The 27,991-nt window shown below is 43.2% G+C and overlaps 2 protein-coding genes across 4 annotated transcripts in view; one reads left to right on the forward strand and one right to left on the reverse strand.

Moving 5' to 3' along the window:
* gpatch4 (G patch domain containing 4) overlaps positions 1-20,757 on the reverse strand; it is a 35,557-nt gene extending 14,800 nt beyond the window's left edge. Inside the window, exons 1-3 of the mRNA XM_029504849.1 lie at positions 20,599-20,757; positions 17,349-17,548; positions 12,935-13,010 (exon numbers count right to left, since the gene is read on the reverse strand). Of these exons, the coding sequence (XP_029360709.1) occupies positions 12,935-12,943 (9 nt within the window). The 5' untranslated portion in view covers positions 12,944-13,010; positions 17,349-17,548; positions 20,599-20,757. The remainder of the gene's footprint in view (positions 1-12,934; positions 13,011-17,348; positions 17,549-20,598) is intronic.
* pear1 (platelet endothelial aggregation receptor 1) overlaps positions 1-27,991 on the forward strand; it is a 39,163-nt gene that overhangs the window by 8,439 nt on the left and 2,733 nt on the right. For 2 of the 3 annotated variants that reach the window (XM_029504844.1, XM_029504845.1), the window contains exons 2-22: positions 9,921-10,031; positions 10,674-10,775; positions 10,855-10,955; positions 14,053-14,145; positions 17,356-17,602; positions 19,099-19,201; positions 19,599-19,735; positions 20,195-20,407; positions 21,140-21,314; positions 21,445-21,565; positions 21,639-21,802; positions 22,701-22,803; positions 23,766-23,918; positions 24,008-24,139; positions 24,257-24,388; positions 24,997-25,116; positions 25,225-25,443; positions 25,868-25,977; positions 26,070-26,196; positions 26,791-26,853; positions 27,771-27,965. In XM_029504844.1, coding sequence (XP_029360704.1) covers positions 9,925-10,031; positions 10,674-10,775; positions 10,855-10,955; positions 14,053-14,145; positions 17,356-17,602; positions 19,099-19,201; positions 19,599-19,735; positions 20,195-20,407; positions 21,140-21,314; positions 21,445-21,565; positions 21,639-21,802; positions 22,701-22,803; positions 23,766-23,918; positions 24,008-24,139; positions 24,257-24,388; positions 24,997-25,116; positions 25,225-25,443; positions 25,868-25,977; positions 26,070-26,196; positions 26,791-26,853; positions 27,771-27,965 — 2,917 coding nt within the window. In that variant the 5' untranslated portion in view covers positions 9,921-9,924. Of the gene's footprint in view, positions 1-9,920; positions 10,032-10,673; positions 10,776-10,854; positions 10,956-14,052; positions 14,146-17,355; positions 17,603-19,098; positions 19,202-19,598; positions 19,736-20,194; positions 20,408-21,139; positions 21,315-21,444; positions 21,566-21,638; positions 21,803-22,700; positions 22,804-23,765; positions 23,919-24,007; positions 24,140-24,256; positions 24,389-24,996; positions 25,117-25,224; positions 25,444-25,867; positions 25,978-26,069; positions 26,197-26,790; positions 26,854-27,770; positions 27,966-27,991 lie in introns of those variants that run through there. The other variant, XM_029504846.1, reaches the window with a different exon arrangement.

A 27,991-nucleotide genomic window follows, 5' to 3' on the forward strand; every position in this document is an offset into this window, starting at 1 on the left:
GTAAGTCGATATGTGTTTTTGTTTGTTTTATGACTTGGATACACGATTGGCAAGATCCAATGATTACTTATAGTGCTTCAGTATTTTAGCATGTTAAGATTCAAAACCAGGGAAAATATTGTCAAAGTTTAATAAATAAACTCACTCCTTAGTTAGATTAAGGTGAGCATTCATGGGGCTACAGCTGCAACAATGATGAAAATTAAGTGGGAACTATATTGATAATAGATTATTGGAGTAATTTTCCAACTAAAATCAGTTTCATTCCTTCATTCCTAGTTTTCAAATGGTTGTCTATCACTCATTAACTGTAACTTATTGTGGTTTTTATCTGCTGCGCTAACGTGCTGAGTTGTTTTACTGTTTATGTTTCATAGTAAAAATCTTCTCGTGTCAATGTTATCGCAATGAGCTTATGTAATCAGGAATTAATTTAGTTATGTGATAAGAATTGTGGCCCCATCATGAACACATGACTCATAAATTCAAAAGACTTGAATCAGAGGCACATTCACTGTAAAAGTATGAGAGGTTTCCTGAGTGGCAGCACAGGACAGAGGTCAGACAGTAAAACACAGGATGAGATGAGGAGAAAGTTTAAGTCTGAATCAACAACCCGAGTGTGAGTCACACAGAAACAATGGTCATGCCAAGGTCAATGAAGCGCCACAACTATCAGAAATATCCTGCGTGCGGAATAATTATGGCTGATGCTTTCACATAGTTTGAAAATGATGCACTGAAGTTTGAAATTCTTGTGTCGTGTGTGTGTGCGTGGTGTTTGTCACTGACAAACCAACTCAGTTCAGCTCAGATTTGACTGGCGGCGTGAATTCAGTCTGCAGCAGTCCTGTTGTGCCAACATGAGGTCTGATTGTCAGCTTTAAGTGAAATGTAAACTGTGACGGTTTGGGGAGCATTCATGTTGCTCTCAGGATGATTTGTTATGACTCGGACGATCCCTTCAGATTTCATCTTGCATCACGATCCAAATTTTCATTTTGGTACAATGCTTGGCCAAATACCTGCAAAATGAATGGCATCCGCACCAGCTGGGCACAGTCAACAATTATGGTTTCTTACAACACGCTTTCTTGGTTTTGGACTTTATTTTACTCATTTCTGACTACAATAATCACTAAGTTGTGGGACACACTGTAGATTGTAGCCAACAGGCTAATCGGATTACAGAATCTAAACCGCTTTATTTGGAGACTTTAGTTTTATTTAAAACTAAAGCACTTTCTGGCGATTCCACATGCTATGAATTTCTAAAGCACCACTAATGTATATTATGAGCTGCAGCCCTCTAAAGTTGTGGACGTAGAGGTTTTTCGCCTGTGTTCTTAGTGTGAGCGTTTACAATGCAAAGCTATGTGTTTTGGTCACGGTTTGTGGAAAGGCTGTGTGTGAGTTCTTTTTTTTTTTTTTTTTTTTTTTTTTGTTTCTCCGTGTCTCTGCAGCAGTGCGAGCATTACAGCACATATAATTACAGCACTGTATGGTCATGTCCCTCTGAAACCTCAGCTAGGGCCTCCATTTTGGTTTTTCCACCATTTCACTAACTCAAGTTTGGATAAAAAAAAAAAAATATTTAAAAGAGACCAGACATGGTCTTGGTTCAAGGTGTACAAGTGTGTGTTTTCGTTTGTTCGGCTTCACAGAGGTGCGTTGGTGTGTTTTGGGCAGCGTGTTGGTGTTAGAGTTTGTTTATTCGGACCCCTCCGCTCTCTCTGACCAATGAAGCCGCAGCCATCCTCCCTGTGGTCTCGGTCTGGACTGCGGAGGACCAGGCAGCAGTTTTCACTGTGTGTCTGTGTACGAGAGTGCACGAGCCTCAAACGTGTCGGAGTAATACAGCAGGGAGAGCAAACGGCGCCAACTGGCAGGGAGCCCAGCGCAACATAAAAAATAAAGCATTTCAGTGGAAACCACATCAGATCACACACATCTGCAAAAAGTAAACACAACAGAAACAAGACAGCCAGTATTATTTATTTGTTTTCTCATCAGTGTCCCCAAACACTTCAATTACATTTGTCTTTTTTTCAATTACATTCACACATTTCATTCCGAGAGCTGTTGCATCATGTTAAACAATTAATCAAAGGCATCCATGTGTTACACTGTTTGATTCTAAAAATATGACACTCTACAATGTTTACCAGTTTGGTTTTTGTATTTATCAGTGGTCACCACAGGCATTTATATCTGCTCAGTAATGGAGCATAGTGCTAAATGAGCAATATGTATCACAAAAGAGAAAAGAGGAAAGCAATGCTGCCCAGTAAAAATATCGGTTGGTGTCATTGAAGGTCGTCATTGATGGGTGGAGGGCTGAATTCCAGGTGATTGGGTCAAGCTTGGACTGGAAAGAAATCAGATGGTGCTTCTGACGTCAGACTGACTCTGAGAGGCTAAAAACATGTTTGTGTCAATCTCCAGCATTTTAGAGTAAACGTGTTCATTTTCAGTTGCCATCTATCGGTTGTGTCGCAGTCGCTGCCATTTGCAGATTTGGGCTTAAAACGAACTGGCTTTGGCTCGCTGTTGAGTTCATGTTGATGTCCTCATGTGGTACAAAACAACGGTGTTACCGCGGTAACCTTATCACTCATCCAAGGGCTCTGGTCTCCATCAGCATGGGCAAAGAGGCTGCGACAAGAGCTCCAGTACTCCAGACCTCACTCAAACACTCCAACACAAACAGACAGACACACACACACACACACTGCTAACGCTGCACCACAACAGGAAAAGGTGTGGTCACCGTACACAGAATCCTCTCAAAGCCCCTGAATAGATTAATGCCACAGACAGTTAAGCTTTATTTTCGAAGTGTTTCTCGCCCTAGTACATATGTGGCTCATATTGGTTTTTTCTACACTGACTTATTAACCATTTAGTGTTCGCAAATTCGCTGAAATTAAAGCCGTGTTTAGCCTGGCCAACATCTACAATAGCATACGTATAAAAGAAATTTTATCATAATGTGACAGTAAAGTTTATTATTCTCCTGATGAGACAATAAACTGAAGTGAAGTTCCAGACTAATAAAAAAATCGTCTGATTCATCTATGCCGAAGTGCTTGTTTGGACGCTGAGGAACCTAAAATGTAATTTCATGCAACGTGGGACCAGAGATGGTGGGACACACATTATGTCCTGCTTTTTCTCAGTTAAATTAAGTATTTCATGACCACAATATTTGAGCCTGCCAAATGAAAGCTGGCTCGATGCTGTTGTAGAGAGGAAAAGGAAGTTGACATGAAGTGATTTCATTAGTTTTTCCATTGCAGCTCTCCTAACTAACAGAGCGTCAAAGTGACTCAAACCTGCGGACAGATTGGCAGGCGGCATCTGTTGTTGTATTCAAGAGCCTGAGAATCCAAGAGGATCCAAATTATTTATTCCTGTGTTATTACTGGAAACTCTAGCAAAATAGAGGTAAAGATCTGCTGACATAATTATAAGATGCAGTTGGAGGAAAGGGGGGGGGGGGGGGGGGGGGGGGGGGGGGGGGTGGCGTTCAGACAATGCAGTGGTCTGAAAAATGCAAAATAAGTGGACTTTGAATAAAAAGTGCAGCAGTTCTTAAAGTTCAAAAGGTCAAAAGGTTCCTGGCTCACTTGAATGAATCTTCAAGATAGCATAGCCTGCAGAACTCACTCAGCAAAATTCAGCCCTCCAAGATCTTTGCAAGTCCTCCCCCTCCTCCCCCTCCTCCCCCGGCTAGATCATCCTTTTGTCACGCAACTCCCCCGAGAACCTAAACTGCATTTTGAGCTGCCAAAACTTTTTCCACTCAAGAGCTTTTTCCAGCGTGGGGGCTCAGCTTTTGTGGCAGAGTACCACCTTTTACTGTACATGATGTCTTCAGCGTAAACAGAGTGACACGTGTTGATGTCGGCGCCGGGTTTTTCAAAGGATTGTCTGGATAATGTGGCAGAATTAATGAACGGCATGAAATCTGTGGGCACGTTTCTCGAGTTTAACGTGCGCTCTCACATTACATTTCTGGGTGTGTCATGTGATGTTTTCCCCAGAGTGTTGTTACTGGTCTCTGCCGCCCACCCCCACCTCACCCCCACCTCCCACCCAAACACCCACTCAACATGAGCCACAGCAGTAACTGGGGAGTGTGTGCCAGCCTCACTGCGGTCCGGCAGCCGAACCCGTCTTGCTCATCAAGAACTCAGATGCAAAGGATTACGGGTCTTATATTCAGTTTACAGTAACTCTGGTTTAATGTGAGGGTGGGATGGCGAGGAGGGGGGGAGAGGGGACTTCAGCTGCGGTCAGTGCGTCACATTGGAGGACTCCAGTTACTGTCAGTTTCTGCCCTCGAACAGTTTCATAGATTTGTTTTGTTGGCTGAGCAGCCTACTGCGAAGGTTAAGTTAACCCAATCAGAGCGATCGTTTAATCCTCCTTAAAGCTGTGATACACACCGCAGCTTTGTAGGGCAATGGTGCACAGCGATGCTTTAATCACGTGCGATGTGTGTATTGTTCTTACCAGGAAACAATCTGGCTAATTTTTTTTGTGCCTTGGTCTTTTTCTTTGCAGTTTAACAATTTTTGCTAAACTCACTGGCTGCCCATATTTCATTGTCAAGGCCGCCTTAAAAGGCCTGCATGAAGTCACAGAGTCCTGTTGGTAAGATCTTGTCTCGAAGAGCAGTTTGTGGAGATTTCAGCCTGGGTGGGCAAAGTGCTGGGGAAACTAGAGCGAAGACTCTTCATCTTTGCTTCCATTGTTTTAATGGCATTATAATAGAGTTGAACCGCTCCTTATGCCTCCCTACGGGAACAACTGGTTGAGTAAATCAAATCAGTTCCCTGTATGCTGACGGGTTGGGCATGCAACTCTTGTTTTGAAAGCGTCTTCCAATTACCTTATTAAACTGTAAAAAGTAATTTAGGGCATTACGCAACCTCAAAAATGTAAAGCTGATTACATCCTTTTATTTTGTAATTCTTCACATTTATTCACGTTGCAATGACAAAGTCCAGGAAAACTGTTCCCATGTTTTTATTGAATTCATGAAAAACACCTGTCTTCGTTTACATGGACAGTTTATTGACGTTCTTGTCAAAGTATTCCCAGAAGTAATCCTGCAACGTTTCATCAGAAACCAGGCTTTCCTCTCCAGCATCATGCACCCACATTAACTTGTGATACTTGTGTGACCTTATCACAAACCTTTTTTATGTCTGACATGAAATTGCGGTGGGAATCTGTTGCCGTTCGTTACCTATCAACGGGGGTTTCATGAAAGAAGTCATAAATTAACCAAAAATTCACACGACTGCGCTACTTAATATTTTGCAGCAGCAGGATATCAATACTGCAAAGCAGAAAATATTTCACTGTGTTTCCTTTCTTTGACAGCCTCATTGACTTTGGTTAGAATTTTAAAATAGTGCAGCGAAAAAAGGCTTTTATGGCACTGATGCTGGAAGAACCTACTTGAGTCTGGAAGATGGAGATGAAATCAGTTGTTTGATTGACATCAGAGCACATCAACATTAATATGGATTTGGCCGGACTGTCTCTCTACATCATTTGAGTATATTTATTTGACTTTTCCTTGCAGTGGGTGACTAACATTTTCTCCCTCTGTTAGCACTGCAGCTGTATTGAAATAAATGAGGACGTTAGACGAGAGGAACTTTGATCAGTCGTGTGCTTTGCTTCAAATGTCACCATAACAAATAAAAAAGGAGCTTTTTCTGTGGAAAACCTGAGACACGAGGATAAACTCTTAGCTCTTAACCTTGGGAACTTTAAATTGTTCTCTAGAGTCAGGACAACGCTTCGCAGAAATGATTAAGTGGTTTAGATAAAACTGACTCTTTTTCTCTTTCGTAGGTCCAGAACGTATGTAGCCACAGAATTTAATGTATGTAAGGTGCGAGTGGAAAGTTTTAGCAGAGTTACTTTAGTGTAAGACAACTTGTATCCTCACGGAAGACAAGACCACTGTGAGCTCACCCGAACAATAAATAGTTCCACACATCACCCCAAACCAAAACACAATATTGGGTTACACTTTGTGTTTATTTTAGCCAATTAGATATAATATGTCAGCAGATAAAAGGTTATTGTTGCCTGAAACTTTTGATAAAGGAGAACAAGAGCTGTGGTCATGGGCGTAGGACTGTTTAACTAATACAAACATGCAGGCTGATGCGAACACTCATCTGTCATAGTAATGGCTCTCTTGCATGAAATCGAATGAGAATAATTTTTTAGTTGTCAGCACCGAAGCATCCTGAAAGGCCCGTGATTGAAACTGAATATGGTAATAACACGGGTACAAATGTCTGGCGAGATTAAGATGAAACCATTGCATCTGTATTCATTTGGGCTTTGTTTTCACTGAAGCCCCTGTGCGGATCTGGAAAAAGCATCGCAGGGCTCTTAAAGTGCTCGCAGCATTCCTCCGTGTGCACGATGTGCATACATGTGGGCGGCTGCTTTGGGCCCCAACAGCATGAGTCAATAGAAGCATAGAAAATGTCTTCAGAAACTAAAAATAATTTTTCTCTGAACTTCTTTCAGTGTTTGGGACTCATTCAGAGTAAGCGTAATGTCTCCAGAACATGAAAACACAAGATCAGGCCATTGAGGAGTTACAGTGCAGGGTGTGTTTGCATATGGACATTTCAATGTGTGTGTGTGTGTGTGTGTGTGAGTTAATTCACTGGCACAAATGGCCGAGTGTGTGTGTGGCATTTTGCCTATTTTCTATTGGTTTATAGAGCTACATGAAAGTCTCAGCTGGATGAGATCTGGTCTTTTCGTTACAAACAAGACCAGAAATATGTTGGAGCAACCTCTACTATTGTGGGTTTTTACTGATCCCGGTCCAGACTGTACCTCTCTGGCCAGCGGATGTGAACTGTGGGAGCGTGCACAGAATACGGCCTAAATGCGTCAGACCTGAATGGGAGAGCCGCTGAGATGCACCATGCTACTTGTTAAGCTCGAGAAAAGCTCAGAGGATGATAACTTGTGGGTGGATGTGTAGTAACGGAGCTGAGGGAAAGAAAAGGAGGAAAGCGGAGGGGGGGGGAATCAGTCGACCGTGGAGTTGGAGTTTCACGTAAAGATCCAGTTTTAGACTATCTGTTCTCGATTCCACCAAAGAGTGGGGTTACCTCCTGAGAGAGTCCAGTTCACTGGTGATGATATTTCCACCTGAGTCTCCAGCACCTCTACCTGCCCCAGCTCCCGCTGGAGGTGGCCCAACACGCAATGGAAACAGCAGCTGAGCTCGACTTCAAAACAACTCTGTCTGCCCTCATTAAGCTCCGTTTCTCAGCATTTAAAAATTCCCATGTGGTTTGAAGCCTTTCCCTAATGAAACTCAATTAAAATGAAAAGAAGGTAATGAAAAATATTTACCCCCAGTCCAATGAAGTGGCTGGTGAGGCTGGTGACTCCTTTTAATAAAAGCCATATGCCTGTTCTCATAAAACCATGTTTTTGTGGCAAAGATTTCTGAGGCGTTAGTGTTTGTGCCAGCAAGTGAATTAAGTCCTGGCGGCGGGTAGGAGAGTATTAAGAGGAACTTTATCGAAAGCAGATCATCGGTACACTCTCAGTGATTTATGCTGCAGGGCTGGACATGCCAAATGTCCAACAGCGATAAGCAGACACTGGACGGAGGTAATGTTGACTTAAACGTGTTAAATAAGATTCGGATTGATTATAAAGGTGTTTACGGTGAACACCAACTGAGTTCAGCTTCCGCCAACCGAAAAGAAGGCGTATAGAAAGTGCCCATCGCTGTGTTAGCCTGATGCATTATTCAACGAGCCACAGCTTTGTTTCCCCCCCCCATTTTGGGAAATTTCCCCAAAATTTCCCAAAACCATTTCCCCTCCTCACTCTTCATTCACATATTTGCATTTTCTTCACCACAAAAATACAGCAAGAAAGAGACAAGGATTCAAAATGATTCAATAGTTTCTACTGCCAGCTACCAAAGGCTAATTTCAAAATGTGTTTTTTCCCCTTAACTGTTTTTTTTTTCTTGAGTCATGCTCATTTTCTTAAGTGTCTCGAACTAGATTTTTTTTTTTTTTACTGTTCTTTATATTTGAATTTTCTTCAAAAGAAAATATACATATGCATTGAAGGTGAAAGAACACAAGATCAGATGACTACAAACTGACATTTTAACAGGGCAGTGTGGTGGAAACTACTGCCGGGGTAAACATCCTAACATTTATATGATTTCTGTTAATCTTAACTTAATTCATAACACAGTTGTAAACTTACAGCTGCCATAATCAGTATTTTTGTAAGAATTCAGGGTGAAATGTCTTGAAAACTGCTGGATAGTCCTCCACCCCCCTCCCCCCCCCCCCACCCCCCACCGTCTGGGATGAACTGGAATAACTTTTGTGCATCATCTGACTTTTTCCCAAAAGGATATTTTATCTTGTGCACTTTGGTTTATGGCCAGATTCCTGCTAAATAAATGACATTCCCATCATTCTCAGCTGTCCACATTGTTTTGTCCTCAGATTGTCAACATGACGAATGTGTCCCGTAGAAATCATGTTGGTGTTAGCATTTAGCTCAAAGTTCCACTGTGGCCTCAGACTGTTGAGTTTGTTTGTTTTAACCAAAATCCTTCCCTAAACCCGATGATAGGTTTATAGTTACGTTTGAGTGGTCTAAATTTAGCTTTTCTCATGCAAAGTTCCCCATAAGACAGTAATGCTGCTAAAAATATAATCTGCGAAAGGAATTGTTGCTCCTCCTGAGATCTGAGCTGTTTGACCGAAGATGATCTGAATCTGTGGCTGCAGCGTCACTGCCTCGACCTATCAGGCTTTTCTCCCCCAGGTCAGACGGAGATGACATGAGAACCTGCGCTGCAGTAATTCTGTCAGCGTGGGCTGGCTGAGAAAACAGAGGAACGGCAACAGGCCTGACCGAGTCGATGTCAACCCAACGTGCCCGTTTTGGAGAAAATGTCGTCACATTCCCACGGTGCTTTTAACGGAGGGCCCAGACCGCTGCTCTGCTGAACTTCTGTTCATTTCCATGGGGTATTTGAAGTGGAGAGAGGGGGAAAATGGCTCCCTTTTGCTCCCTGAGAGCCTAACAGGGTCCCTGTGCCGGCGCGCTCTCTTGGGCCGATGCAGTGATTGGATCCAGATGCTGCTGGAGCGTGAACGGGGACAGCAGTCCAATGTGAAGGCTCCACTGCTGCACTGATTGATCGGGGTCAGGCTGAAGTTGGCATTCACATTTCTTGACTCTGTTTACTCCGTCCCATCATTTTCTTTTCCATCCATTCTGTCAGGTTGTCTCGACTTTTTTTTTTTATGGACTCTGAGTCTGTGTGCAGCTCAGCAGGGAGCTGACAGCGTTATGCTTCAGGTCTGGCTCTCTGCCTCACCTCCGCTGAGGCTTTAATGAACTCTTTTACAGTCAGAGCTGAAGTTTAACCACAATTTATAGGAACCAAGAACAAGTTTTCAATGAATCTCTCTATGGCCCACACTGTGAAATGTCAATTATAGTAAATAAAAAACAAAGTCAATGCTGTTGAGAGTGGGAATAGATTTTTTTTTTCCATCTGTGCATCATTTTCAACTGTGTGTTTTCTTTACAGAATTAAGTTATTATGCTGTTTTCAGGCTGCTCAGATTTGTCTTTCACTAGAACAAACTCCTGGACATTTGAAAATAGTATACTGATGCATAAAAGCCTCCAGGCTTAATGCAGTCCAAGTAATCAACGTCACAAATGAAGACAAACTGACAACGCAAAAATTGTTGCAGAACACCTGAATTTCACAAACGCTGCTCATATTGTGTCCATATTTAGTAATAACTGAGCCTGACCATCTGCTGTCGTTTCGATCCCTAAATGTCGATCCTTTTTGCCTTTAGGACCATGCTGATCATGCAGTGCTCCACCCTGCTGCTGATTTTTAGCTTCCTGATTGGTTTGTGCTGCTCTCTGGACCCAAAGGACCCAAATGTGTGCAGTCTGTGGGAGAGGTGAGGCTAGTTTATCCATGACAAATAAATACATGTCACTGTTGCTGTTACTACTCTGACTGTTGACCCTCTTGAACCCTCTCAGAACCACAGTCAGCGCTCTCATCTAGCACATGTATGGCCAAGTAAACTTTTATGGGAGAAGTCCCTGCAGCAATGTGGCCCACGTTCCTCATAACAAACACACTTTGGCTGGTAAAAGAACAAAAGTGGTCGTTGAATTTTGTACCAAAGTGGTTTTCAGAATATAAATAGTTGGTTACCCAACTTCTTAGGACCATCAGGTCTAATTAACTGTAAAATCTAAATTCAAAGCCACCAGGCATCGAGGATAATTACATGGATCCATAGCTTTCACCTAAATAATAATAAAAAAAGAGGTCCTGTCTAACAGAGGGAGTAAATGTCCATTCTAGGCTACTGTAGAAATATGAAGGAGGGATGGATGTTGATGACGGGAAGGTTGGATTCATCTTTAAGACCATGAACATGTTGGTCATTAAGTCTGGACCAGAGCAGTAGACTGACTGACTAATATGGCAAGAGCAAACATAAATAAATGCATAACCCAAAGAAGTAATTTAAAATGAAGCAGGGAAACGTTTCTACCACAGTCTGGATCTCTGCCGTCTCCCTTTACAGCTTCACCACCTCAGTGAAAGAGTCCTACTCTCATCCTTACGACCACGTCACCCAGGAGCCCTGTTCGGACCCTCGGACCTCCTACAGATGCCTGCGCCACAGGTAGCACCGAGCCGCCATGATTTCCTGTTCCTGTCAGCGGAGGGTCAAAGCGCCCTGTTTCACTGTCTCATTCTTTCAGGATCACCTATAAGACGGCCTACAGGCAGGCGGTGAAGACGGACTATCGCAAGAGGTTTCAGTGCTGTCCAGGGTATTATGAGAGCAGAGAGAAATGTGTCCGTAAGTGACTGAAAACCGTTTTTAGTCATTCTTAGTTAGGGATGAGATACAGTAGCATACAGTAAGGGGTCACATTCAGTCCCAGACTGCTGCGGTGAAGGCTGAGTCGAAGTGGTTTGACCTCTAGCAGAGCCCCATCTTTTAACAATCATTAGCAGGACATTGTTCTTTTGTTAGTGAAAGTAGACAGCAGGGGAATGAAACAGGAGATTAAGCCCTCAGTCTGCAGGAAATCATTTTAACCACAAACACCAAATTAAACTCCAGGTTTTCACTACTCAGGGGACGATATGGCTGAAACAGCGCTGGATAAAATTTGTATTGACTATTTATAATCATGAAATGTTTTCCATCTCTAATCCACGTTACACAGAGCCAGTCTGGACCTGCTCTACTCAAAAAGTGCTTTGAGAAATTGTATTTATTTATTTATTTTTTTTTAAATCAGAAATAGTTTACACTGTTGTTTTTTTAATTCCGATTCTGTTTTACCTTCTTCCATTTAAAATCTGTGACTGCTAATTAGCTTCCATCTGCTGCAGTACAACGTAAGCATATTATTTACACTACAACTATCGATGCAGATTGTCAAAAAGAACTTCACTTCAGAGGGCAAAGCAAACAACTAATCAGTACTCATCCTGTTAACAGGATCCTTTTTTTTTATTTATGTAAAATATAATTAAGACATTGAAACCTGCATTATCTGGTGTACCCACAGATTCACATCGACAAACCCAGTGAGCACAGAGACTTTAGTTACACACGGTAACACAACGATGGACAAACGACAATCAACAGGCGTTGAGTGCTCTGCTGAAATTGTCACTAACATAATAATTTCCAAGTTAAACATCGTCACGTTTTGTGCAAACAGTAACCCTTTCTCTTTACGCACAGCGAGCGGTTTCTCTCTCCTTTTTTCCACCCAATGTGTTTAGACAATGAGGAGCATATGAAACTTGAATTATCAAAATTATGGGTTTAATTCTCACTGGGGCTTCTCGTGCTGAAAATGCACAGTGTGTACTGGCAGCACTCGTTGGAATTTTTAACTTCAAACTGTGTTTCTGCCTTGAGAACGTCTTCAGTGCTCCCATCTTGGTCATTTCAATATTTTCTTTTCAGTATAAGGATTTGACATTATTTCAGCATTTCTTTTTTTTTTTTCTCTGCCATCAGCAAAGCATCTGTCAGAGATGGACTCTCTGCTATCTGTGCAGCTCAGGGTGGAGGAACAAAACTCCCGTCTGACAGTAACAGTATCATTCGTTGGCATTGTCATGAACATGTCTTTAACAAGAGGAGTTTCCTGGAGTGCACTGACAGATTTGTTCAGGATATTCTGTAATTCAGTTTTTCTGATGTGGATATTTAACCAAGTACGAAGCTGGTGCAGTTTTCCACTATTGACTGGTACCGTTTATAAATAAAAATCAAATTGATTCATGTCTCCGCTACCATAATATCTCCCCAATTAAGTCTTCACCTAAACCCCAAAACCAAAACTTAACTTGAAGTACTTTGTGCTTAAATACCATCCAGAGCAGTTTTACATAACAAATTTAGGTGCAGTGGTTAAAATTAGCAACATTTCAAAGTTATAATCTTTAAAAACCAAATAGATGCAGCTGTCAAAAGGCTGCTGACACACCATTATTACAGTTGTGGCACATAAATAAACCAAAACCATACGCGGCCTCGTACATCACTGGTAGCTCTGAAAAATGTTGACTGTAATAACAAGGTTTTTGTGTGCAGTCCCTCTGTAGCTGTTTTTCACTCTGCAATAATATGCCTTTTTGGTTTCTTATTGTTCAGCTCACAGCAGTCTCAAGAAATCCTGAAGACCATGTGAATGTGTTTCTTTTGTAGCCAAACAAAAGCTTTTTTATTTTACTGACTCACATCAGAGAAGCCAGGATGAAGCCATCTGATCTGTTTCCTAAATACATATAATTAAATATAATCGTACTTACCTCCTTCATTTGATGACGTTAGCCTTTCATCAGATCCCCCCCAAATCTCCTGCTTCCACTTTCAGCTGTCTTGCAACTGCGGAGAAAACAAAGAGCGAGACGAGTGTTTATTGTGTTTCAGCAGAAAGAAAACAATTGTGTATATACAGCGTGCAGCTCTCAGTGCCTCGCAGTTGCAAAGCGCTTATCTAGGCAACAAAACAGAAAAGGTTTTGTGGCAGAATTATTATTTTTTTGTCTCATAAGTGCGTGTTTAATTAACTTTGTTAACAGCAGCTTAATTTCTAATGCTGGTGTGCGCACAGCTCAGCGCTCACTGATGGCATGAATGACATTCTGGTGCTTTCTTCTGCTTGGTTGGACCCAGCTGTCGGCCCGACAGCTCATAACCGTTAGCGATGGGCGGAATAAATTTAGAAGGAAGTGGTGCAATTCAGCTGAACAGATTGTTGAGCGCGTGAAAAGTGTACTTTTGAGATAGATTTATAGAAAGATCAGAAAAAGTAGTGATGCAATGAAAGCAGGTTCAGAGGGCAACTCACAGAAAGGGAGTGGAGAAGCTTTCAAGGTCGACACGGTTCTCGATATTCACACTGGGATGTGTACATATTTTTAGAAATGTTTCCCACTGTGATGTGGAAACACTGCAGTTTAAATATCAGATCAGAGTTGATCCGTCATGAGGAATGACATTTGGTTTGGAGGAATGTGGACACAAAGATAACACACATTTACACATTATAACAAACAATAATCAAACTACCAGCTACATTAGGATCAGCAGTTCTGAGGGTCCATGAGAACTGCTTAACACTCTGTAAGCACATATCAGAGTACACTGTTAGTACGCAGCATTGGTACTCATGCAAACATGTCCAAACCTGTAAAAATATACACATTTATACAACTATTAGTGTTAAATTGCATAAAGCTGGAGTTGAATGAGCACATCTGGAGCATGATGGGACTGGTGTCTGTAGGAAAGTTGGAGAGTTCCTTTCGTTTGATACGCAGCTTCAGATCGCTGCACTTTTTCAACGTCAGTTTAAATATCACCGTCTCGGAATGAATGTTAGGCGCTGTAAATATATATATTTTTTTCTCCTTCTGATCAACAGCTCGCTGCACCAAGGAGTGCGTCCACGGCCGGTGTGTGGCTCCAGACCGGTGCCAGTGCGAGGGAGGCTGGCGAGGAGACGACTGCTCCAGCGGTATTTCCAGCCCCCACCCCTCCTCTCACTCACATTTTCCCCTCACACTCTGTCTTTCTTCGCCTTGTTTCCTCCCTTCCCGCCATCACTTTCCCTCTCTTCAGGTGCAAACAAACACAGCTCACATCCACAACAGGAAATGACAGCTGGCTTACGATCAAGTAGCTGATCTCTCACACACCATTCCATCACACTGGAGGCCATTCCAATGGAAACAGCAAGGGAGCATTACCGCATGCTCAGCAATGAGTCACTGATGTCAGCCTCAGTCCAGTATCCACTTTACTGGTCCAGAAGGACGCTGAGCTCCACCTCTCACTCCGTTACTATTCAAAAGTATTAATAGATAACATGAATAAAAAAAAAAAAAAAAAAAAAAAAAACCTCCTGTAATAAGGCTGTTAACAGTTAAATACTTTGGAGTTAAGAAAGTTATATAACATTTGTTCATAACTGTGAGTCTGACTGTTTGTACGTCCTGAAATCTGGAGTGTGAAACCAGGGCCACATTTCACAGGGTTGCTTCTCCCCCTCACTGAAACAAAGTTTTCCACTACCTCCAGCCCATTTCATCACACTCAGCTGGGTCAATAGTACGCAGCCCTCCTCCATTTTCTCTTATTCCACTGCAGAGAGCGGGAATTAGCTTTAACGGGTAGCGGTTGATGTTCCTGACAGGGAGATGATGGGAAGGGGAAATGGAAAATGTTACCCTGCTCTCTGTCTTGAATGGCCCAGTTTGCGTCGTCTCTTCTTACACTGCCTTTCCACCCCTACCCCTCACTTATGTAAATTTTCCCTCTTTGTTTTCACTCGTTCTCTGAGCTTTTGATTCGAGCCTCAGCTCCACTCCACTGGATCGTCCTACCGTGGTGCCGTTTGGCAGAATAAGACCTGACGCTTCCTGGACGTCTGGGTGTTGAGGAAAGAGGAGAGGGGACTGAGGTTTTTGGACTGAACACTCTTAGGATTTTATGCCTACAGCTGTGAAGAATAAATTAGAGGAGGGAGAGGTGGCAAAGAAGGGAGAGAGTTCATATGGAAAGTGACATAAGATGAAGAAACCAGTGGTGGCAGAAAATGTCCTGTCAAAGTAGGATTTGCTTTATGTAAATCCTGTTTCAGAGCTGGAATCAAAACCAGCAGCAAGGACTATGATGTCCAGCAGATTATGTGGATTTGGACAAGAAAAAACCCAAACCACTGTTTGGACAATGCACAGGGGAAAAGGAAGAATTTTCCCACCGTATCAGTGTGCATTCCTTATAAAAGGCTGGGAGGAGATGCCAAATCTGAAGTGCTCCTCAATCAGCAGGTTTGCAAGCCCACAGTTATCCAGACACTGGCCCTATTAATGATGCTCATGTGGGATCTTAAAAGAAAACTGCGTTGAGCTTTATACATTTAGGACAAAAAAAACAAGACACCTGCAAGTAAATGAAACACTGAAGCACCAGTCTGAAGGAAGGTTTAAAAGAACATAAATGACATATTTAAGTTCCCAAAAGCCAAAGTAAACTGTTCTGGTTTCCCAATAATATTACTGCCGATATATTACTGGTATAATAGAAAACTCTGGAGCAAAAACACTTCAAGAAAAGTTACTAAAAAGACATCTGCTGAGCATCATAATGGAGTTGAAAAATGAAACATCTAAGACCATTTATGAAGTTGTTAAAATCAGAGGGGAAGGTCTGGATGATGCTCAGTGGAGGCTCCAAGGTGGTAAATTTCTCCCATTTCTCTGCTGACCCCTCAGTAAATCTCCCCACTGTCCTGGAGAACGTCTGTAAACATAATCGCTGCTCCAGCTGAGTTTCTCATCACTCAGTGTGACACACACCGGCAGCACCCCTCTCCTGTGCCCACAAGGAGGACCAGTGAAGTTATAACTCACTTAGACAAAAGAGGCAAGGGTCCTGCTCCGAGTAAGTGCAATAAACAGTACAGTCAGCCCGGTTCGCTCCAAACCAAATTTGGCTCTGCTCTACCCTGCGTGCAATTATCATGAAAACCGTCCTTGTACTTCTCAAAGTTCTGGCAGAGCGAATGTGCTGTAGAGGCAGAGGTAAGGGGAGCTTGGACACATATGACGTGTAGCTTGATATTGTGCATGGATGTCTGGAGCTTACTTTAAAAAAAAAAAAAAAAAAGAGATTATCCACAGGGGTCAGCATGAAATTGTTGGCATCATTCTTAGCTTGAGGAGATAACTGAGGCCCATCCATCTGTTTCGTCAGCGCTATTGGATGTCCCACTTTCTCAGTGATGTCCGATGTCCAAGACAGTTGAAGTTATTGATGAGAAATTTGAGGAATGCACCCATGACCAATTTGGGTTCTCCCCAAGGACTGAGATCGCTTCATCACGATTTGAAACACAAACCTTGTGTGACTCTCCACTGAGCCCCTCCCCCTCCAGCCAGAGCCAATCTGAAGGCTTCTGTAAAATTAACCATTTCAAACATGTCCATCCTGTGAGCTCCATGCAAATCTCCCTGCCAATTCAAAGTTATTGCTTGGTAACATAACACTCCGGAGCTACAGGGCCAGATTTGGATGTGGAAGCATTGTTGGGGTGTTGGGGGGGGGGGGGGGGGGGGGGGGGGGGGTCATAGCAATGCGTGGAAGAGACAGTGTGTCACCAACCACTTCTCCAAAAGCTCTTCCTCTCATGTTTCTGTTCTGTTTATCTGTGTGGCTGAACGCATTATTTAATCACATTTGTTTCTGTTTGTTTTTCATGACATCATGTACATCTGTTAAATTTGCAATGGGAGAGAAAGTGAGTTGGAAGATATATATATATATATAAAAACCCCCCAAAAAAATGACAACCATACTTGACCCGAATGCAAGTTAAAGTAATATTGCTTAATCTTATTTTGCCTTGGTGCTTTCATTTAAGTTCCATCATTGCAGAGTAGGTTTGACACTGTTTGTAGGAGCGGGAAGGTTACTGGAAGCTGACTTGTCTGAATTGTTGGAAAATGTGGGCACTGAAAGTGAGAGCCTCCCCGGTGTAAATGTGTGGGGCGGTTCTGAGGAGAAAAAAAAACAAAAAAAAAAAATCCCCAACTAACATGCAGCTACTTTCAAAAACTTTGTAAACTCCAGAAAAACCCACTTTCAAAAGAAGCAAAGACTCACGAAACGGGATAAACAGCATTATCGGGAGCAATCAACACAAAACAGTTGTCTTACTTTTCAGCCTGCGATGACAAACACTGGGGCCCGAGCTGCAATCAGCCGTGCAAGTGTGAGAACGGAGCTCTGTGCGATCCCGTGAAGGGGGCATGCCAGTGTCCTCCAGGCTTCATCGGGCGCCACTGCGAGGAGTCCTGTCCAGCGGGCAACTTTGGGAAGGGCTGTCTGCAGCGGTGCAAGTGTGGGACTGGGGGGTCCTGTGATAAAGCCACAGGAGAATGTGCATGTCGGGACGGATTCACTGGGACTTTGTAAGTGCACAACAAACAAAGCAAAAAAAAAAAAAAAGGCTCGACAAAAGGCACAAATACATTATGAACAAATGTCCCTTTTTTTAGAGGCTGGCAGATTGTCCACATATTTTATTGAAAGCCACACGTTAACCTCATCAAGTGCTGATGATTCATCCTCTGGGGAACAATTGTTGAGATGTTTCTAACAGGATCAAAGAGCTGGACTGACTGACGAGCATTTCCATCTGTAGAACCGTCCAACTAGTGCAGCTGAAAACTCCCTCTGCGTCCCTTTTGGCATCAGCCATTTTGAATATGTGCAATTAATTTGTTTAGAAGACGCTTGATACAGCTCTTCATTATGCATCACTTCATTAACTTAGAGAACCTTAGAGAGCAGATCCTTCCTTCATGAAGTGAATTGAAAGACAGTCTAGCAGAAAAGTGGATATGGTTCTCTAAAATCCATGAGTCATCTGTTACACCCTTCTTTTTTTTTTTAGATGCCCCCGAGGATGATTAAGCACTGAAAATTCCTCTCAGCTGGATATTAATGGAAACTTTTCTTTTTTTTTTTTTTTTACTGCCAATGTGAAAGCACAACATACAAGTTTGAACCAAATAAAAAGGGGGCTTGGCAACATCAATCATGGGCTAAAGCTCCTTGATGAATTGTGTATTTCTGAAGTCTGTCCATGTTATTTCACCTCCAGGGTGTATTAGAAGATATAATATCCTTGTGCTCAATTGCATGAGAGGAAGTTCAAGCCAAGTAATCTGATTAGTTCAAGGTCCAACTGTGCTGATGAGTCCCACAATGCTTTCATCCTGCCAATTCTTTAAGTGTTGAGGGAGCTACTGTTGGTTTCTTTTTTACTCCATTATTTTTTCTTTTAATAGTTTCTCTACTTTTCTCTTCAAATGAGTTTAAAATATTTACGATATGGCCGTACAGAGAGTTAGATGTCTAACGTCATCATTTCCAAAGCTCTGAAAGCGGTGAGATCAATATCTCATCTTGGCCTCAGTCATAAAGTAGAAATAAACATTTAAAGTAATTAATTAAAAACAGTAAAGAATTATTAGCTACATAAAACATTTAAATTAACATCAGTCAATGTTGGGGCTGATTTTAACTTGTAAACTACATACAATATCTCACTTTATATTGTATTAGTCACCTGAATCTGCAAAGTAACAACTAAACTTAACCTACCAAGTGTGAAAAAAAAGTATTTGCCTTTGAATTATAGCAGCATTGAAGTATTAAACAGCAGTGACTTTAATAAAAAAATAAAATAAAAGTGCAGTACTTGAGTAAATGTGCTTAGTTACTTTCCACCACAGTTTTTTTGCTGATGCCTCAGAAACCATAAAAACCTGATGTGAGTTTTTACTGCAGAACAAAACATTTACTAAACTCCTCAGGAATGTCCCAGGACACATGGCGTGTTTTTTTGGCTGTAGTGCTCCATTAAGCTGCAATTAACCGTTGTCTTCATCGCTCTCCACAGCTGTGAAAAGGCCTGCCCCAGGAAATGCCAGGCACGATGCCCCTGCCAGAACGGTGGCATCTGCAGGGGCAAAGGGATCTGTGCTTGCCCCCCTGGGTGGACGGTACGTCTGCAACTTTCAGCTCGCACCGACTGACCTCCACGTTATCTGCAGAGGTCTCCAGATTTCAAATTAGCTCATATCCCAGCTGGATCCAAAACTTTGGACAAAGCCCTCAGTTTCTCAGTTCCAGACATAAAAATAAAAAATAAAATAAAATAATAAAAAAAAAACCCTATCATCCCTGGAGACCTGAAGATTCATGGTTTTCCGCTAATGGAAAAAAAAGAAAAAAAATAGAGCAGATTCTTTGCTTTTTGGAGGAGAAGAAATATGATTGTGATCCCCATCAAGAGCAAACAGATTATCTTCTGAGTGACCGCATAAACTGGTGCTGTTTAGTTTTTTTGCACAGATGGACTCACTAATTTGGCATTTTGGTTTGTGTCCCTCTCCGCAGGGTGCAGTGTGTACCGAGCGATGTCCAGAGGGAAGGTTCGGACCGAACTGTGCTGAGGAATGTGTTTGTCACAACAGGGGCAAATGTGACCCTGACAGTGGGCACTGCCAGTGTGCTAAAGGATTCACCGGCATCAGGTGTGTACGAACAAGTGCAGCAAGGGATGTATGAAAGCGTCGAGCGTTCATCCCTTCCCTTCCTTCTGCATGTCTGGTATCTGTCAGCTCTTCTTTCAGTCCAAGTTAAGATTAAAAAAGGAAAACTGTCCTTAAGGCAGTAAGTGTAATTGAATCCTTAGAGAGGGCCTGCTTAGATTTTTGGCATTAACGTCCTTTGATATGAATCATTGCTGTTTGCAGTGTATTGATGTCATATTAAATGATTTCTGGTCACTGAGCAGTCATTAATTCTGCAGCATTTCTTTTTTTAATGTCAAAGCTAACTATTTTACAAACTCCAGAGACAGAAGAACACAAACCAACGACTATCAACAATACAAAACTGAATTCAATTGGATTTGCATATAATTGAATCAAGAACAGAGGTTTGTGTTACTTCCCGTTTGTCGAGCTCTGATGTGCCCGGTGTGCCCGCAGGTGTAACGAGGAGTGTGCTGCAGGCAGTTATGGTCAGGACTGTAAAGGCGTGTGCGACTGTGCAAACGGCGCTCGCTGCTACAACATTGACGGGGGCTGCCTGTGTGAGCCCGGCTTCCACGGTCCGCACTGCAGGGACCGGATGTGTGCACCCGGGATGTACGGCATGCACTGTGAACGCTCGTGTCTGTGTCAGGACAAACACACACTCAGGTGAGAGGAAGGGACTGAGGCTGTGAAATTACCTTTTGGTAAAAACACAACAAAAATCAGTCAGGCAGAAGAGAAAATTTGAGGCAACTGACTTGGCAGGTTAGTGTATCAGATCTGTGCTCCTTTCTACACAAACCAATAAACATGAACCATACTACTCCAAAACACTTCCAATGAAGAACAAATCTCACCTTTAAGTGGCCAGCTGGAGTTCAGTGTCTTTTCGGGTCCTTCTTCCATCATATCCTCTTCTTCTGCATCATGCAGGTCGGCCCGGTGAGCTAATTTTAGCAACCTGCTAACTGGAAAACAGTGATTTCCCCTCTCTGCTCCTGAACACAGAACGGCATTGAAATAAGTAGAAGTTGTGTAACTGTTGCCTTTCCTGGGGCTGAACGGCAGCCCTCACACACAGGTGTTCCTCCTCACCTGATCGGGCCTGAGTGGGCGTGGCCTAAGGCCAAGCTGGGAGGTTTAATCAGCAGTAACTGAAAACACCTGTCGGTCATCTTAGTTTAGCTTCAACAGTCCACCAGCTGGGACGTCATTTCATGTTTCAGAAGAGTTGTGTCTGTTTAAAAAGAAAAATACAGTATCAAGAGCAAAACGCAGTCAAAGACACACACAGTGGCACGTGCTCTTTTTGTCTCAGTGTGTGTGTGTCTGTTTGGCAGACTTTTGTTGTGTGTTTGTTGGGATTCCATCACATTCACTTGTGTTTCTGTTGTCCAGCTGCCATCCGATGAAGGGAGAGTGCACGTGCCAGCCGGGCTGGGCCGGGCTGTACTGTAATGAGACCTGCGCTCATGGTTTCTACGGTCACGGCTGCCTGGAGCCGTGTCTGTGTGTGAACGGGGGGGTGTGTGATAGCGCCACCGGGCGGTGTCAGTGTGCCCCGGGGTTCAAGGTAGGCGGGGCAGTTTGCCATCATTCCTCATCATCGCTTTGTGAGCTTTGTCAACGTTCTGTTTGTGTGAACTATCTCTCAGGACGTGATCATAAAAAATATCTTTGTTCTACATGTGATGTCACTGCAGGGGGTTCACTGTGAGAGTCCATGTAAAAGTGGGACGTATGGCAAAAACTGCTCCCTGGAGTGCTCCTGCAAGAACTTCATCGACTGCTCACCAGTCGACGGGATGTGCTTCTGCAAAGAGGGTAAGACGCTGACTGGTCTCATGGTGAAGACTTTCGGTCCAACATGGCTGATGGTCCTTTTGTGTGTCCGCAGGCTGGAGAGGGCCGGACTGTTCCACCCCCTGCTCCGAGGGAACCTGGGGCCCGGGATGCAATGCCACCTGCCACTGTGCCAACGGAGCAAAATGTAACCCTGCAGATGGATCCTGCACCTGCACAGCCGGCTGGCAGGGGGCACGCTGTGACCAACCGTGCCCCGTGAGTGCCCCAACAAGAGTCTTTTTAGATTTGTTATTTCTGTAAGAAGTGGGAAAAACTATACTAAAGGATCCATCAGATAACTTTAAACTATAAAAACAGGCCCTTTTTGTTTGCATGACATTCATGTTTTACATATTTTTGTCTTGATGAGAACAACACACACACACACACACACACACACACCTCTCTCCTAAACCTACTATCTCTCTGCAGGGGAAGTAGATTATGCCACCAGTTTAAGCGAAAAACTGTCTAATATCTCGTTTCAAAAAAAAGGCACACAAGCATCAATACAGACAAATCACATCAATCTGACACACAGTATCAAAAACAGTATCTGTTTTTCATGCTAAGTATCTGTTGGGTAATAAATATGCCAGGTAACATGCATGGGGAATTAAATATCCAATCTGAAACAAACTGAACAGAGAACAATATGAATCAACAATCCGTTTTGTTCGTTTTCTCTTAAAGCAACGGAAAATTGGACTTTAATGACGCCACATGGCAATTAGTGAAATAATAGAAACTGTAGACGCTAAGAAAGGCGCACTAAATGCGCTATTTGTTGATTCTATGTCAAACTGAGGAGACAAATGAATCTCTCTCTCTGATAGGACACATCCTGAAACCATGAGTGTGATAATTTTACAGAACATGTTTGTAGAAATGTCGTCCAGCTTTTCATCCCCTCCCTCACCCTCACCCTCACGCTTTAATCCAAGTTTTTGGATGCGAACGCCCCTCTTGGCTTCGTCCTGCCAGCCCACCAGGTTGTCTGTATAATAGCGCTGTGCCAGCGTAGTATTTTGTCTGATTCTGACTGAGCTGGCCCAGTCTCGAAGAGATTCCCCTGACAATTTCTGAGCCTGTTGGCATTTGTTCACATGTGCAGATGGGCTCATTTGGGCCAGGCTGCCTGAAGAGGTGTGATTGTGTTCATGCCGACGGGTGCCAAGCAAACACGGGGGAGTGCCACTGTCTGCCAGGATGGTGGGGTAAGTGCCGACGTCCTGCTTGGCTTTGGTATCACAGATAAGAGCTGTCCAATAGTAATGACTCAGCCACAGGTTTCACTCTGCTCTGTTTCTGTTCAGGTCTCGTGACATCGGTGACACCGAGTCTCAAACAGCCTGTGCTTTACATGAATGATATTCTTACTATATCAAAAGTTTTCAGATTTGATCGTTCACGTCACCATTTGTTTCATATACAGCATTCACACCTGCACTTTAGTTAAAGTTGCCTTACTTTATTATAAAAGTCCATCATGACAAATACAAAAACATTTCAAAGTCCTGCATCCAAAATCTTTTTACGAGAAGTGCAACTAATGAATGCTCTGAATCGAATGATCCTTTTCACTTTGTGTTTGCTCATCATTAGTCCTCTGAGTCTGAGGTTGATGTTCGACTCATGAATAAAGACATTTTCAGCAGACAGCGCCCCCTAATCTCAAAAGATTACCTCAGTGGCTTAGAAAAAAGTCCTTAGAAGAGTTTCATCTTACAAAGTAACTGTGACAAAGTTGCCAGTTGGTTGTGGATTATTTACGTGAAGCCCGTTTCAAGTCTCTGCAAGTTGACCTTCAGATTTACAATGAATGGAGACGGTTGGCTTTTGTGTGAATGGAAGTGAAATCAGTATAAAAGAATCTGTCAGTTCAAAGCATACATCGTGTGTAACAGACAGATTAAAACAAACAAATCCAGCTACGAGTCAGTCACGTTCACACGTGAGCGAAGTGAACTATTGATCAAATGCAATTTTATTTCGACTTGTTTATTTTAATTTAAGGAAATACACGAATGCAGTTTTTCTTGGATGGAGTGAGAGCTCCTATTTCACAGTTGAAATACACTCGGAGTAAATGAAGCGAGTGCTTCACCCGGTTCAGTCACAGCACACTAATTTTTGGGCTTTGCTGCCTCATCCATCTTTATCCCCTCCGCTCCCCCAGGTCCCCGCTGCAGTGAGCCGTGCTCAGAGGGCTTGTGGGGGCGCCACTGTAACCAGACCTGTTTCAAGCACTGTCCCAACAGTGACACGTGCCTGAGGGAAAATGGAGCATGTGTGTGTCGTCCAGGCTACTGGGGAGTCACCTGCCAGAACAGTGAGTGCGGTTAACAGCCAAAAACTGCTGAGCTGGACCGTCCCGTTTAATGTCTGGCCCGCCTCGCTCCTCATCTGTGTGTCTTCCAGGATGCAGAGCTGGAATGTATGGTGAGCAGTGCAGCATGTCCTGCCCGTCCTGTGGACAGTCGTACCGCTGCCATCACGTGACGGGAGAGTGTGACTGTCTGCCTGGATACACCGGACACAACTGCGACCAAGGTCGGCGTCACAACTGTGCTCTTATTCACGCACACGTTGACGTTCCACAGAAGTCTTCATTCAGCCTCCACATAAGCTGAGCAGGTGACGTCATAAGTTTCGCTGTGTGTTTTCCAGTTTGTCCAGAGGGCTACTACGGCAAGCAGTGCTCTGAAGTGTGCGTCAAATGTGCCAACAACTCCACGTGTGATCACCGGGACGGTCACTGTGAGTGTCTGCCCGGCTGGACCGCCACCGACTGCTCCATACGTGAGTGCCACGCGATTTCACCCAGCGACAACACGTCACCCGTCACATCACACACATGTAACCGCAGCAAGGAGACCTCAGCTCAGCTATAAAAAAAAATAAATAAAACTATGAGCAATGTTTTTACACAATTTTAAAACTAAATTATCTTAAACTAAAAAAAAAAAAAAGGCTTTTTAAGACTTTTAAGTGTGATGATCCAAAGATAGGAACTTCTACATTGACCTTTTCTTATACTTGTCTGCTTTCTCAGTCTGATTGTGAATTAGATCACATCCATGGCAAGAAGTGGACCATCAAAGTGAATACTTAGTTTAGAAACACAAAGAATTAGGAGTCGAGAGCCAGATGGTGAATCAACAAGAAAAACTGAGCTTTCACTTAGCCATAAAAATGCTTTGAGGCATTATTTGGCCTTTCTTTGATGATTGGATTGGATTTTTTCTTCTTTGTTTGGTGATTCTTTGTAGGAAAAATGATTGATACAATTATTCAAAGTGATTTCTGATTAATATTATATCGTCTGATCTTTGAACGGATAAAAATACAGCGGTGGTCTCTGATGTCTTTTACACTGAGTTACCTTTTTGTTTTTTTTTCTCCCTCAGCCTGTAGTCCAGGACGGTTCGGCCCGTTCTGTGCTCAGACCTGCTCCTGTCCGAACAACGTCATCTGTGACCGATTCACTGGAGACTGCGTTTGTGAAAATGGGGATGACTGCAAACAAGGTACAAACAAACGGGGAGTCTTTGGATTACAGGTGCTAATGTGCCTCTTCTTCCCTCACTTACAGTGACCTTTGTGACTGAAGTCTGCTCTACCGGCCGTCTCCACAGAATCTCCTGAGCAGTCGGGGAGCGTCATGGTCCCTCTCCCTCCCGGAGAGAAGGAGTCGTGGGGGGCCATTGGCGGCATCGTCGTCCTCGTCATCCTGGTGGTCTTGCTCCTGGCTCTTCTGCTGCTCTACCGCCGCAGGCAGAAGGAGAAGCAGAACAACACGCCGACCGTCTCCTTTTCCACCAGCCGCACCGTCAATTCAGAATACGCTGTTCCAGGTACGGTGAGGGGAATGATGAATCGTACACTGTACCAAGACATCAATCAAACACAAACATGGATTTATTTCTTTGTAGCCGTTAAATGGTTAATTCATTTTGAACTGATGCAAGTTAGATGTTACGACATTTTTGCAAGAGGCTGAAATACGGTGGACTAGAATCATTTCAGATGCTGACGAGTCCAAACGGTAACATTCAGCTTCTCTCCAGAGGACACGTGCCATTTTCAAATGAATTTATCATCACATTTTGATATTTTTATAGCTGTTCTTCTGTATAATGGTTTTTTGGGTTCCGTCTGGTGGTTGTATCTTTTTTTTTTTTTTTTTTTTAATTTGCGATCCACAGAGATGCATTTTATTGACATTGAAGTAACTTAATAGCTGCAGACGTGATTCCATGTGTTTGCTTTGGCCTCCAGATGTTCCTCACAGCTACCACCACTACTACTCCAACCCCAGCTACCACACACTGAGCCAAAACAGGCCTCCACTGCCGCATCTCCCCAACAACCACGACCGCACCATCAAGGTGAGCTTCTGACGCAGCGCTCGGGACTCGGGCTGCAAATTGGCTTCACCTTGTTGGTTTCTGATTGGTTTATTATCCTGCCTGTCACGCAGAATACCAATAACCAGCTGTTCTGCAGTGTGAAAAACATGGAGCGGGAGAGGCGGGGTCTGTTTGGGGTCGAGAGCAACGCCACTCTGCCTGCAGACTGGAAGCACCACGAGCCCCGAAAAGACTCAGGTCGGCTGTGATTCACGTTAAACATCAGTTAATCCACTTCAGTGAAGACACTGATGCAGGGAAACCTGCAGCTGCATCACTAACAGCGAAACAAGTGGATTAACATTTACAAGCCAATAAAAGTGAGAAGTTGGTTTCCTGACCCGACCACAGCTACATAAAAATAATCATCAAAACTTCCAACTTCCTGTGGATGTGACCTGCAAACATACCTAACCAGATTTCATTAAACAATGGTTATTTAACAAAAAAGACAGTGATTAGCAGCGTAAAATATAAACTCTGATATTCCTTTTTTGATCATTGATCATTCATTACCTGGTGAAAGGACCCAGAAAGCACTCCTTTAATACAGTTTACAGGAAAGTTTATCTACCATTACATTTCCTTTGGACTGCAACCCACTTTAAGGCAACAATGCACATCTGATACCAGACTATAAAAAATAACAAGGGCTTTGTAAAAAGTGAGAGTGCATTGCCAGCCTTCACTCACCTGGTATTGTTTTTGCAGGTTTCCAAAGCAGATTATCTGCTTTTGATGAATTTGCCATAAAAGTGAATGAACGCCAGATTTGTCTTTTATTGTTTACAGGAGCTTTTGGAATTGATCGGAGCTACAGCTACAGCGCCAGCCTTGGAAAATATTACAGCAAAGGTACTTCATCACCCTGTTTTCACCCTCTGTGTTTAACGACTCCGAAGCTTCAGCAAAGCAATGCTACATAAAACCACAGTTATGATCATTAGCCGCATAATAGTTAAATCAATGAAAAGAGTTTTAGCTTTTATTATTTCTTATTATGTTCGTCCCAATCCATCTGTGTATCATCCCTGTCATTCCGTATCGTGGCTCACAGTCATTTTAATTAATTTGTCCAATACTCAGGTCAAGACTGATATATCACCACAATTAGTGGATGGAGTGTGTGAAGTTGTGTGCAGATATTCACAGTGCCGTGCCGTCACGTTGCCGATCCCATGATGTTCCCATCACAAATCTAAATTCAAAACTGTCCTCTGTGACCAATTACCTGCAGAACTAATGACATTCCCATCAGCCTCAGCTCTATCTGGTGCTTCATGCTCAAATAACACAACGTTATTTATGCAGCACTTTAAAAACACATCTCAGACAAAGTGCTGTCCAACAATAAAAGTAGTAGTAAAGTATAATGAAGCGGGAATAAACGCTAAAATAAATGCTAGTTAACAAATGTTGGCTCTAAGCTGAAACGATAACGCTCAACCAGCCAGAATAAAAGAATGTGACACACCATGTCACACAAACATGTGATGTCCATGAAAATGATTCACAAGTGATGGCATCGGACCGTCCATCAGGTTTCCTTTAAACTCCTTCAACCCAGAAACTGAAGAGGTTTTAAACTTTCCAGACTCAGGAAGCTATTTTAATAAAATACAAAATCATGGAAAATTTCTTACCCAGACGAGTAGAGCAACACTGAGACCTTCAAACCTGCTGTGTTCTGACTCTCCGGTGCAGCTTCAGCTCTCCACAGGCTCTTCAGACGCCTTTTAACCTCCGTCTCTTTGTGTCCTGTGTGGCGACAGAGCTGAAGGACACGGTGGCGGCGAGCAGCAGCTCTCTGAACAGCGAGAATCCTTACGCCACCATCAAAGACCTGCCGGGGCTGCCTTTCTGCCCCCCGGAGAGCAGCTACATGGAGATGAAGTCGGCTGTGCCCAGAGAGCGAGCCTACACCGAGATCAGCCCGCCGCCGTTCAACACGGGCACCTTACACCGAGGTGAGCAAAGTGAGATGATGATCAAG

Source organism: Echeneis naucrates, chromosome 6 (genome assembly GCF_900963305.1).
Source record: "Echeneis naucrates chromosome 6, fEcheNa1.1, whole genome shotgun sequence".
Taxonomy (NCBI): Eukaryota; Metazoa; Chordata; class Actinopteri; order Carangiformes; family Echeneidae; genus Echeneis; species Echeneis naucrates.